This window comes from Pygocentrus nattereri, chromosome 26 (assembly GCF_015220715.1).
Source record: "Pygocentrus nattereri isolate fPygNat1 chromosome 26, fPygNat1.pri, whole genome shotgun sequence".
Taxonomy (NCBI): domain Eukaryota; kingdom Metazoa; phylum Chordata; class Actinopteri; order Characiformes; family Serrasalmidae; genus Pygocentrus; species Pygocentrus nattereri.
This window is the reverse complement of record NC_051236.1, coordinates 4,160,258-4,173,078: the sequence shown is the minus strand read 5'-3', so window position 1 is coordinate 4,173,078 and position 12,821 is coordinate 4,160,258. Positions and strand designations below refer to the sequence as shown.

General features: G+C 45.0%; 2 protein-coding genes across 2 annotated transcripts; both read left to right on the top strand.

Moving 5' to 3' along the window:
- Positions 1 to 384: 384 nt before the first annotated feature.
- On the top strand, positions 385 to 1,308 carry LOC108435671 (odorant receptor 131-2-like). Its single transcript, XM_017711669.1, has one exon. The coding sequence runs from the start codon at positions 385 to 387 to the stop codon at positions 1,306 to 1,308; it is 924 nt and encodes a 307-aa protein (XP_017567158.1).
- A 6,368-nt stretch (positions 1,309 to 7,676) lies between these two features.
- Positions 7,677 to 8,600, top strand: LOC108435670 (odorant receptor 131-2-like). The gene has a single exon (XM_017711668.1). The coding sequence runs from the start codon at positions 7,677 to 7,679 to the stop codon at positions 8,598 to 8,600; it is 924 nt and encodes a 307-aa protein (XP_017567157.1).
- Positions 8,601 to 12,821: the final 4,221 nt, after the last annotated feature.

Genomic DNA, 12,821 nt, shown 5'->3' with positions numbered 1-12,821 from the left:
CTGGAAGCTTATTAAAAATAAGACATTCACAGTGGAGTACCTATTTTATCTTGCCTTGTGTTTCACTTTCTTGGTACTCTTGAGATGAGGATCATTGTGTTGAATGTCATGTTATTCTCTAGGTTTGACTGCTTTTGCCATTACCACAAGGGAAAAGCAAGCCACCATAACAACCATAACAGAGCCTATAGCAATATAAAGTAGCAGCTTAACATCTGCTGGAGTGTTTGCTGGAGGCAACACCCGATGTTTCTATCCTTTCTTTACTGTAAATTAAAAACTTTGTTGTAATTCTGCCTAAAAAGAAGCATCGTCTTTGAATATTTTACAAATTATTCAGCAAATATTTTGCTGAGAATTCATCCAAAGGGTACTGCAGTGAGGATGAACTCAAGCCGGAATTCTTTTGAAGAGGCTTTTATGAAGAACCTAATTACAGTTGGGTTGGGAGTCATCATAACCTACATCAATGGCATCTTTGTGATTGTCTTTTTTAAAAATCCAGTTTTCTACACAAATACAAGATACATTCTGTACATTCACCTCGTCATCAATGACATATTAATGCTCTTCCTTTCAGTTACTCTGCATGTCCTGGTTTATACTGTACCTCTTTTGAATGTCACAATCTGCAGTTTTCTGCTTCTGTTTGCCACAACAACTACAGGAAACACTCCACTGAATCTAGCTGGAATGGCCTTGGAACGCTACATTGCCATCTGTAAACCACTGCATCACCCTCAGCTTTGCACAGTGAAAAGGACCTACATCCTCATCAGCCTGATATGGCTTGTGTCTTCCGTTCCTGCACTAACCGATATCATCATTGTCTTGGCGAATGAACCGATCAGTATTTTCTCAACATCCATTACTTGCTATCCTAAGAGTCTTTTTAACACAAATCAGCACCTCATCAGAACAATCTCTGTAGAGACACTTTATCTATCATGTGTGTGGATGACACTGATCTTTACTTACTTCAGGGTTCTTCAGGCAGCTAAAGCTGCAACCTCTGATCAGGTCTCTGCCAGAAAAGCCAGGAACACTATTTTGCTCCACGGCCTGCAGCTCCTTCTTTGTATGCTCGGCTATGTTACTGCCGTTATAAACTACTTTTTCTTAGCGCTGTTCCCTAAATATAGAAGCACAATTTTGTTCAGTACCTATCTACTGTCTAATGTTATTCCAAGGCTACTCAGTGCTGTTATATATGGATTCCGAGATCAAAAAATGTTCAGATATGTCAGAATGTATTTAACGTGCAGTCTGTTCCTCACAAAGATTGAACCAAGTGAAGTTGAGACTTAGAGTTCAGTCAAAGAATATTGAAATTTGATTTCATGATTTAACCCCCCCCGCGACCCTGACGGAGAAGCAGATTACAAAATGGATGGATGGATGGATGGATTTCATGATTTATTATTTAATCAGAGCTGTGAGTATATATTCTAGATGATATATCTCAGTGAAGTTATAACAATTTGCACCTTCATAATGTGTTGGTAAGAAAGATGCTATCAGAAGTGTGACATCTACTTACTGCAAGTTAAACCATATTCAATACATTCTAACATATGGTACAAGATCAAAGACCCATTGCTGGAAGAGCAAAAAAAACATATCCTAGACTGATGCACTGTGCTACATATTGTGTAATTATTTCAACTTAATGTATAATGTCTGTCTTTCATGTGACTCCACATTAGGAATGCACACTATCATCAAGTTTTAATAGTATACTACCAGGATTGACAGTAGGAATATTTGGCTTATTCTCAAATTTCATGCATGGGCCCCTCGCCTCAGCTCATTTCTCTTAGCAGAACCTACCACAACATGTGTATGACATATACCAAAATATTCACATGCCTACTCTTTATTTTGCAATAGCTCCAAAATGCCCATGTTGTCCTTATTAGCGTACAGCAAGCTCTGCATTTGAATATAAAAACATGACTGCGTATCAATATACCATATTCAACTGACTGAAATTGTAATGTGTATTGCCTCTGAAAATACTATAAAATTCTGTAAAAAGGTTTTTAACTAAACTAAAACATCAGAAGATACGTTATCCCAAGCCAACTAAAATATCCACAAATATAGTGACTTTTCCAGCTATAGATCCTGAAATTCAATTGTAGAATAATTGAGATATTCTGAACCACAGAGTGAAGCTGTATGGCTCCCATGCTAATTGCACAGTTATTCACAGGCTTTTACTGTCCTGTTCAGTAAAAGAGCATTTTAATTGAGCAAAAAAGTGTCATACTCTGTTTCTTTTTCTGATCAAATGATAGTAATAGAAGGGAAGCTAGTTGAAGTTGAAGACCAACTAGTTAATGTCTGTGACTGGATGCGCTATGCTGATCCGTCCTCAGAGTGACAGCCTTGTGTAGTCAGCCAGGTTTACCCCAGCTCTTATTTTATGTTCAGCCGTGAGCTCAGGACACCTATGACTCTGGATGTAACTGCCTACATGGGCAGTGCATATTTTAGTGTAACACACCTTTCGTTTTGGTTCCTACCCCCCTAAACACATCAATAACTGAGGCAGAACTATGTGTCAACAAGGGTTTCCGGGGGGGGGGGGGGGGGGCCCCGTTATATGCATGGACAATACAAGTAGCAAAAACTTTGTCAAGTCATTTTTTTAAAGTTAAAAATAAGTGTTTAAAAGTGTTTTCACGTTTCAAGGAATGCTCCAAAGGAAGTCATACCCTCCCTGTGTTTTTTAATGCAGCCAATGAGGTTTGTGTTGTTCTTGAATGTTATTTAAATGAAGTTGAAATGATTGCATTGCTGCTACTATTGCTAATATTGCTAACATGCATGTAGCTATAAGTTTATATAAAGCTTAAGTTAAACTCATTTCTAGTATAAATGGAAATTAATATGCAATTCCATGATGTGTGTGAAGTTAAGAGTTGAGTTCATGTGGTTTAAAATGAAGTTAAAAGACAAACATTGACACTAAGAGCTACTTTATAATGAATAAATAATACTGATCACAGGGGCAGCAGCCTAAGCAAAGAGGCCCAGGCCTCCCTCTCCCCCGCCTCCTCCTCCAGCTCTTCCGCAGGGATACTGAGGCGTTCCCAAGACAGTTGAGAAATATAATCCCTCCAACGTGTCCTGGGTCTTCCCCAGGGTCTCCTCCCCGTCAAACATGTCTGGAACACCTCCCTAGGGAGGCGTCCAGGGGCCATCCTTGCCAGATGCCCAAACCACCTCAAATGGCTTCTCTCAACATGGAGGAGCAGCGGCTCTACTCCGAGCCTCTCCCGAATCGGTGATCTTCTCACCCTATCTCTAAGGGAGAGCCCAGCAACCCTGCAGAGAAAGCTCATTTTGGCCGCTTATATCCGCGATCTCGTTCTTTTGGTCACTACCCAAAGCTTGTGACCATAAGTGAGAGTCGGAACGTAGATTGACCGGTAAATTGACAGCTTCGCCTTCTGGCTCAGTTCTCTCTTCACCATGACAGACCTGTATAGGGTCCGCATTACTGCAGACACCACACCAATCTGCCTGTCAACCTCTCGCTCTATCCTTCCTTCACTCGTGAACAAAATTCCAAGATATGTAAACTCCTCCACTTGGGGCAAGAATTCACTCCCGACCTGGACAGAGCATTCCACCCTTTTCCGACTGAGGACCATGGTCTCAGATTTAACGGTGCTGATTTTCATCCCAGCCGCTTCACACTCGGTTGCAAACTGGTCCAGAGAGAGCTGGAGGTCCTGGCCTGATGACGCCAACAGGACCACGTCATCTGCAAAAAGAAGATGTGAAATTCTGAAGCCACCATACCTGACACCCTCTGCCACTTGGCTGCTCCGAGAAATTCTGTCCATAAAACAGAATTCTGAGAAATTCCATTATGAACAGAATCGGAGACAACAGACAGCCCTGGCAGAGTCCAACCCTGGCTGGAAACCATTCTGACTTACTCCCGGCTATATGAACCAAGCTCCTGCTCCATTTGTACAGGGATTGAATGGCCCGTAACAACGAGCCCCTCACCCCATACTCCCAGAGCACTCAACACAGGATCCCCCAAGGGACGTGGTCAAATGCCTTCTCCAAATCGACAAAACACATGTGGACTGGTTGGGTAAACTCCCACGCACCCTCCAGCACCCTGGTGAGGATTAAAAGCTGATCCAGTGTTCCACGACCTGGGCGAAACCCACATTGTTCCTCTTATAGCTGAGATTCAACTATCGATCAGACTCTCTTCTCCAGTACTCCTGCATAGACCTTACCATGTAGGCTGAGAAGTGTGATCCCCTGGTAGTTGGAACACACCCTCTGGTCTCCTTTCTTAAAAAGTCGGACCACCACCCCAGTGTGCCATTCCAGGGGGACCGCCCCAGATGTCCACGCGATGTTGCAGAGGCGTGTCAGTCAAGACAGCCCTACAACATCCAGAGCCCTCAGGAATTCTGGGCAGATCTCATCCTCCCCCGGTGCTCTGCCACCAAGGAGTTTTCCAACCACCTTGGCTACCTCAGCCCGGGTGATGGATGGACCCTTGCTCGGATCTCCAAGCTCTGCCTCCTCTGGGGAAGGATTGTTGGTGGGATTGAGAAAATCCTTGAATTATTCCTTCCACCATCCAATGACATCCCCAGTCAAAGTCAGCAGCCCCCCAGCCCCACTGTATACAGTGTTGGTCGGGAACCGCTTTCCTCTCCTGAGGCGCCTGACAGTTTGCCAGAACCTTCCCGGTGCCTGTCGATAATCTTTCTCCATGGCCTCAACAAACTCCTTCCACACCCAAGTTTTTGCCTCAGCAACTGCCGAAGCCACAGCCTGCTTGGCCCTTTGGTACCCATCTTTTGCCTCCAGAGTCCCACAAGCCAACCAGGCCTGATAGAACTCTTTCTTCAGCTTGACGGTTTCCTTGACCCGAGGTGTCCACCAGCAGGTTTGGGGATTGCTGCCACGACAGGCACCTACAACTTTGCGGCCACAGCTCCGATTCGCTGCATCGACAATGGAGGCATGGAACAGGGCCCACTCGGACTCAAGGTCACCAGCCTCCCTCGGTATGCGGTTAAACCTCTGTTGGATGAGGGAGTTGAAGATCTTACTAGTAGGTTCCTCTGCCAGACGTTCCCAACAAACGCTCACAACTTATTTGGGTCTGCCAGGTCTGTCTGGTATTTTCACCCGCCATCTGATCCAACTCACCACTAGGTGGTGATTGGTTGACACTAGCCTTCCTCGTCTTGATCTTCCTGAGCTCATTTCTCACCTGGGCCATTGTGAAGGTCAGACTGGAGCAGGGGGGGTGCTGAGTGTTGAAATGTGTGAACGGGGTGTTACGACAAGCAGCAGAAGAACCAGTGGGGGGTGGGTGTGAGCTGAAAGTTGTTGTGCTGGGGGTGGGTGTGAGCGGGGGGGTAGAGCAGTGCCAGAAAGGAGGGTTTCAGCAGAGATGTCTGTGTAGTGGGAGGGGCGGGTGAGTGATCAAACCTGTTGAAAAACAGATTGAGATCGTTCACCCACTTTTGGTCCCCTGCTGCTTGAGAGTCGGACTTCTTGTGGCCAGAGATTGCTTTAAGGCCTTTCCAGACTCCGCTGACATTATTCTGCTGTAGTTCTTCCTCTATCTTCCTCCTGTAGCTAGCTTTCCCCTCCCGGATCTTCCTCCTCAGCTCCTTCTGCAAAGCTTTCAGCTCCTCCTTATCCCCTAATCTAAAGGCCCTATTTTTCTCCTTCAGGAGAGCCTTTATGTCAGGGTTAATCCACGGCTTACTGTTAGAGAAACACCGTACAGTCTTGGTGGGTACAGTGTTCTCCACACAGAAGTTATGGACAGATTGTGGCGAGCACAGAACTCCAATAACAAAACACCACTCTGGGTTCAGATCGGGGAGGCCGTTCCTCCCAATCACACCCTTCCAGGTCTCACTGTCATTGCCCACGTGAGTGCTGAAGTCACCCAGCAAGACAATGGAGTCCTCACAGGGGGCACTTTCCAGTACTCCCTCCAGGGTCTCCAAGAAGGCTGGGTACTCTGAACTGCCATTCGGTGCGTAAGCACAGACAACAGTCAGAACCCGTTCCCCGACCCAAAGGCACAGGGAAATAACCCTCTCATCCACTGGAGGAAACCCCAACGTAAAGGCACTGAGCCGGGGAGCTATGAGTAAGCCCACTCCTGCCCGACGCCTCTCACTCTGGACAACTCCAGAATGGAATAAAGTCCAACCCCTCTTGAGAGAGTCTGTTCCAGAGCCCCTGCCATGTGTTGAGGTGAACCCAACTATATCTAGTTGGTATCTCTCAGCCTCATACACTAGCTTGGGCTCTTTCCCTGCCAGAGAGGTCACGTTCCATGTTCCGAGAGCCAGTTTCAGTAGCCGAGGATTGGAATGCCAAGGCCTCCACCTTCGGCCGCCACCCAATCCACATTGCACCAGACCCCAATAAGCGCCTCTCCCCCGGGTGGTGGGTCCATGGGAGAGTGGTCCCATGTAACTCTTTTGGGCTGAGCCCGGTTGGGACCCATGGGTAAAGGCCCGGCCACCAGGCGCTTGCCGACGAGCCCCTCCATTTAAGGTGGAACAGGAAATCGATCATGAAGCTGGCTATCAAAAAAGCTAAGTTCAGCTTTATATCACTGAAGAATTCTTGGTGTGTGATAATAAATAATTGCACCCTCTTTGAAGGCGAATGATGCCCTAAATGTATTTAAGCATTGAGGAGCTGAACTTTACCCTCCTCTGATGTCACTGCGTACGGGCAGGGTCGCCTACAGAGAGCAGCGCTAGTAGCTGTTAATGAAGTGATGTAGTTTTTGTTCGTGCTTTTTTTTATTCAGTGACTCATTTGGTTAATTGATGAGTAGAACTGAAGGGCGGTGATGTAAGGTAAGGACCATTTTAAAGCATAGAAATGGCTACACTAGCTAGGTCTGTTTCATCCACATCTTAGACATGTCTGCCTCCTCTGTCACCTTACTCACAGGGTGATAGGCTCAGCTGGTAAACTAAGAACGTTCAAGAGGCAACATGTCCCGTCAGACTGACTTTGTGACTGAACTAAAGGAAAAAAGGGTGAAAGCAAAACAAAATCAAAAAAATGAGACAAGATGATCTTGTGGTGAAAAAAACAAAACATAAAAACGTAGTGGTGTTAATTTAATATGCATTCTTTAAAATGATTGAACGAGTTTTTGGAAATTTCCTAAATTTTATTATGTCTAGGTTAGTGCATGGTTCCTTGTTAATATGTTTAGAAAATGTTTTGTTAAAGAGTTTTAGGACTATGCTGGAAGCTTATTAAAAATAAGACATTCACAGTGGAGTACCTATTTTATCTTGCCTTGTGTTTAAGTATAAAACTTTCTTGGTACTCTTAAGATGAGGATCATTGTGTTGAATGTCATGTTATTCACTAGGTTTGACTGCTTTTGCCATTACCACAAGGGAAAAGCAAGCCACCATAACAACCATATCAGAGCCTATAGCAATATAAAGTAGCAGTTTAACATCTGCTGGACTGTTTGCTGGAGGCAACACCCAATGTTTCTATCCTTTCTTTACTGTAAATTACAAACTTTGTTGTAATTCTATCTAAAAAGAAGCATCGTCTTTGAATATTTTACAAATTATTCAGCAAATATTTTGCTGAGAATTCATCCAAAGGGTACTGCAGTGAGGATGAACTCAAGCCGGAATTCTTTTGAAGAGGCTTTTATGAAGAACCTAATTACAATTGGGTTGGGAGTCATCATAACCTACAGCAATGGCATCTTTGTGATTGTCTTTTTTAAAAATCCAGTTTTCTACACCAACACAAGATACATTCTGTACATTCACCTCGTCATCAATGACATATTAATGCTCTTCCTTTCAGTTACTCTGCATGTCCTGGTTTATACTGTACCTCTTTTGAATGTCACAGTCTGCAGTTTTCTGCTTCTGTTTGCCACAACAACTGCAGGAAACACTCCACTGAATCTAGCCGGAATGGCCTTGGAACGCTACATTGCCATCTGTAAACCACTGCATCACCCACAGCTTTGCACAGTGAAAAGGACCTACATCCTCATCAGCCTGATATGGCTTGTGTCTTCCGTTCCTGCACTGACTGATATCATCATTGTCTTGGCGAATGAACCCATCAGTATTTTCTCAACATCCCTTATTTGCTATCCTAAGAGTCTTTTTAACACAAATCAGCACCTCATCAGAACAATCTCTGTAGAGACACTTTATCTATCATGTGTGTGGATGACACTGATCTTTACTTACTTCAAGGTTCTTCAGGCAGCTAAAGCTGCGACCTCTGATCAGGTCTCTGCCAGAAAAGCCAGGAACACTATTTTGCTCCACGGCCTGCAGCTCATTCTTTGTATGCTCGGCTATGTTACTTCAGTTATAGACTACTTTTTCTTAGCGCTGTTCCCAAACTATAGAAGCACAATTTTGTTCAGTACCTATCTACTGTCTAATGTTATTCCAAGGCTACTCAGTCCTCTTATATATGGATTCCGAGATAAAAAAATGTTCAGATATGTCAGAATGTATTTAACATGTAGTCTGTTCTTCACAAAGATTGAACCAAATGAAGTTGAGTCTTAGAGTTCAGTCAAAGAATATTGAAATTTGATTTCATGATTTATTATTTAATCAGAGCTGTGAGTGTAAATTCTCGATGATATATCTCAGTGAAGCTATAACAATTTGCACCTTCATAATGTGTTGGTAAGAAAGATGCTATCAGAAGTGTGACATCTACTTACTGCAAGTTAAACTATATTCAATACATTCTAACATATGGCACTAGATCAACGACCCACTGCTGGATGAGAAAAAAAAAACATATCCTAGACTGATGCACTGTGGTGTACACTCACTGATGTAACACAGTTGTGTTACACATGCGTAATTATTTCAGCTTAATGTATAATATCTGTCTTTCAAGTGCTCTGCAGAACACACACCTTACACACTTTGTTCAGATTGTGGGGCCGCTAGGATGGCTGACCCTTCAGGGGAGTACTATGGGCCATCTGCCAGCCAGTTTAAAATGTGTTCGAGCTGTCTTATATCTTTTATTAAGTTAGGCTAGAATTATTTTTTGTGTGTTTAGTGTTCTACTGTAGAGTTATGCATCTTGGTTAGAAATTACCTTCTCACTGTAATCCGGTTGTCTTTTCAGGAAAGAGCATTTCCTCTAAAAGAAATAATGGCTTCTTCTGGCTCTTCCTCATCACTGATACCACAATAAGATAATATTTTTTACTAAAATGAAAGTAATGACCATGGGGGACCATGCAAGCACACACATCATTAAATCAAATTTATTTTCTAAAGTTGCAAAGATGCCTCTTCCCCAAAACAATCAACCTGGCAACAGGAGAACTTTATTTTGAAAGAAGAAGTGTTCCCATCGACATCTAGCTATCTACAAACCCATCTAGATATCTACAAACAGCAAGATATTTAAGTTTTCATTCCCACCATGATAGAGCACATCTTAATAACTAATCAGCTGATTGAAGACTTAAGTCAACTTATTAAAAAACTGCAATCAGGTGTGCCCCTGCTTGGCCATGTTGATAACTTTGATTGTGATTGACTTAATGGACTTTAAACAGTGTATACTGCTTAGACCTTTTGTCCAACTTTTGTTGCGGCTTCAGAATGTTACGTCATGTCACATTAAAATCTTGACATCAGGCACTGCAGTTGCTCCACCTGCTGCACAAGCTACAACACACCTTTGTGACCTCAGAATATCACTCTCATTGGCTGTAATCACATATGTTGCATTTTTATTCAGAGATATGCAGATCTGTTATTTGCTAGGTTTATTTCTCTTAAAGGGGATGTCATTATTTTCCTCCTTCTGGCATCTCATTTTTACATACGGCCATCGTACACTAGTATTTATTTCCAGCAAAGATATAAATCAGTCAGTGGGAGTTCACACTAACCATGAAGTCACTCAAATTCAGGCTATGTCAAAAGTGAAAACTAGAAAATATTAGTGACCCCTGCCTTATGGAAAGGTTTACATGCTCATCTGTTAATTACCAGGTTTAGTGTGGGTAGAAGAGCTTTCACTGCCCGAAGATAAAGTCAAATGGACTCTGAGACAAATTCATCATCAGAATAGAGAGTCACAGGATTTGATAACATGTCCTGTCCTGAAAGTATGTGTGTAAGGGCCAGGACCAGATCTTGACCTGCGTCAGCCACCAGAGGGTGGTGTGGGGTGGCTCCTACTCAGCGGAGATTCACTACACCTGTCTATGAGCAAGGCTCAGTTTCAGCTTTACTCAGACTTTGTAACTGTAAATGGTGATGTTTGATCGTTTCTCCAATTTTTTGCTTTACCAGGACTCCCTTTTGCTAAACAGACTGCAGGCATACTCCTCCATTGTTTGGATCCACAGATTATAATCAAACATATGTGTCTGACCGAGATCTTCAGTTCACCAGTCAGTTCTGGGGGGCTTTTGTAAACTCTTGGGAGTTTCAGCCAGTCTGGCTTTCACACCTAGCCTAATAGCCAGACAGAGAGGGTCAATCAGGATCTTGAACAGACCCTTCACTGTCTGGCCTCATCCAATCCCTCCTCCTGGTCCAAGCATCTTATCTGGGCTGAGTATGCCCAAGGCACTCTATGGCACTTCTCCTTGGGTATGTTCCCACCTATTTAAAAGCAAGGCTCAGTTTCAGCTTTGCTCAATCTTTGTCAAGTTCTTACAAATGACCCAGACAGTATCTTGGATAGAGATGAGAGGGATTTTCTTTTGTTTTCTCTTTCTAGCTTCGCGAGACCTATACTTTTTCTCTTGAGTAGCTGCATGGTTTGTCCTTTCCTAAAAAAAGGGGGTTAAGAAAGAAGGTAACAGACAATCTTTATTAAATATGAAATTGCAACAGCTCTGACCACTCAAAGTGCTATGGTTGGTGGGCATGAGTGTCTGCAACAGATTCTGATTTGGTTGCACAATATAACCCTAGCTCAGCAGACTTGTCCTGCCAAAACAGCTCCTGCAGTAACACCCCCTGTGCCTCCTAAACCTGTCCCTCGACCAGACCACCAGGCTGCTGGTGGACAGAACCCCCCAGCCCAAATGCCAGCTACCCCCTCCCAATAGGTACACAGATGATCCAGGGAGTTGCTTTTTACTTCAATTCACAGTAGTCTTTAAACATCAACCTTTCCAGTTCCCTACAGAGGGGGTCAAGGTAGCTTACATGATTGCATTGTTTTCTGGACCCACTCTCACTTGTGTGGGAGAATCAACCCACTGTCTGCGACAATGCTGACACATTTATGGCAGTCCTGCGCTGTGTGTTTGACCACCCAGTTGGTGGATGGGATTGTGGTCTCTGCCTCCTTGGCATATGTCAGGAAAAGAGGTCAGTGGTGGACTACACTATTCAATTCCTCACTCTAGTGGCCAGGAGTGACTGGAATGTAGCTGCACACATGGCTGTCTACCATCAAGGCCTGGATGAGGAACCCAAGGACAAGTTGGCATCTAGAAATCCTCCTTTGATTGTAGAGAGTTTCTACGAACTCTCCTTGCAGTTGGACAATTGCTTCTGGGAGCATTGCTGGGAGCACTGCTTCCAGCGACTAAAGATGTTCCATTAGTTCCACTCACCACAACCCACTTATTGGATGTGACTAGTCAAGCCCATGCAGCTTTGGCACACCAAACTAAGCTTTTGAGAGTTGGAGGCACATAAAAAGGGAGGCAGGTGTTTGTATTGTAGCGTAGGCACAAAGGGGGACGGCGCTACTTCCCATGAGCCCCTGCGGCTCCGGTATTGGTTCCTGTTATGTGTAATGTTGGCACATGTATTTATTAGTTACGTGTTTGGTTATGTGTGTTATGTAGCTTGAGTCCTCCCTTATTGGTTTATGTAGTTGTACTGTATAAGTTGTCACCTGCCGTGTGCGTGTGTTGTATTGCTGTTGATGCCATTCCCTCGTGTGCTGTGTGGGGGACGTGACCATTTACCCATTTGGGTGATTACATTGCTAAGGCATCGAATTAAAAGAGCATTTCTCTGTCAAAATGGATTGGTTCACTGTCTCTCCCTCCTCCACCACGCCACAATTGGTGTCGGAAGTGGTCCTGTGAGACGAAATGAGACGCATCTCCGAGGAACTCGAACGGCTGAGGAAGGAGACGGGGAAACCAGGCAGTGCGACAAGGAAGAGGCAACAACTGGACGGCCCGAGTGACAGCAACCTACAGTTCTCAGCACGGCGGGTGACGGCGGCGGTGACCCCGCCCACTCCTCACGCGCAGGCAACGGGCACGGCGACTAGCACGGTGGCTAGCACGACGCGACGGCTTAGCCTTCCTTGCTACAACGGTGACGCCGACTGGGCGGCTTTCGAGGCCCAACTGGAGGTCGTGGCAAGCTGCGAGGGGTGGTCCGACGCGGCACAGCTCTGCTTGGCGCTTCAGGGGCTGGCGCTCAGGGTCCTGGTGGAATTACATGCTGAGTGTCGGTGCGAGCTCGCGCCGCTGAAAAGAGCACTGATGACGCGCTTTGGGAGACAACCTGATGAGTCGGCGGCGAAACTGCTACTTGCCAACCGGAGACGGAACCACGCCGAGCAGATAGGCGTCTTGGCCTCCGAAGTGGCACTGCTGGTGCGGCAGGCCTACCCGTCCTTCCCCCGGGAGGCCCAGCAACAGCTCTCCTTCGACCACTTTGTACGCGCGCTTGAGCCAGGTGAACTGCGGATGCACGTCCGGCTGGCGAACCCAATCACCATCAACGCTGCAGTGGACGAGGCGACCAGAGCTGAGACGATACTCTCCG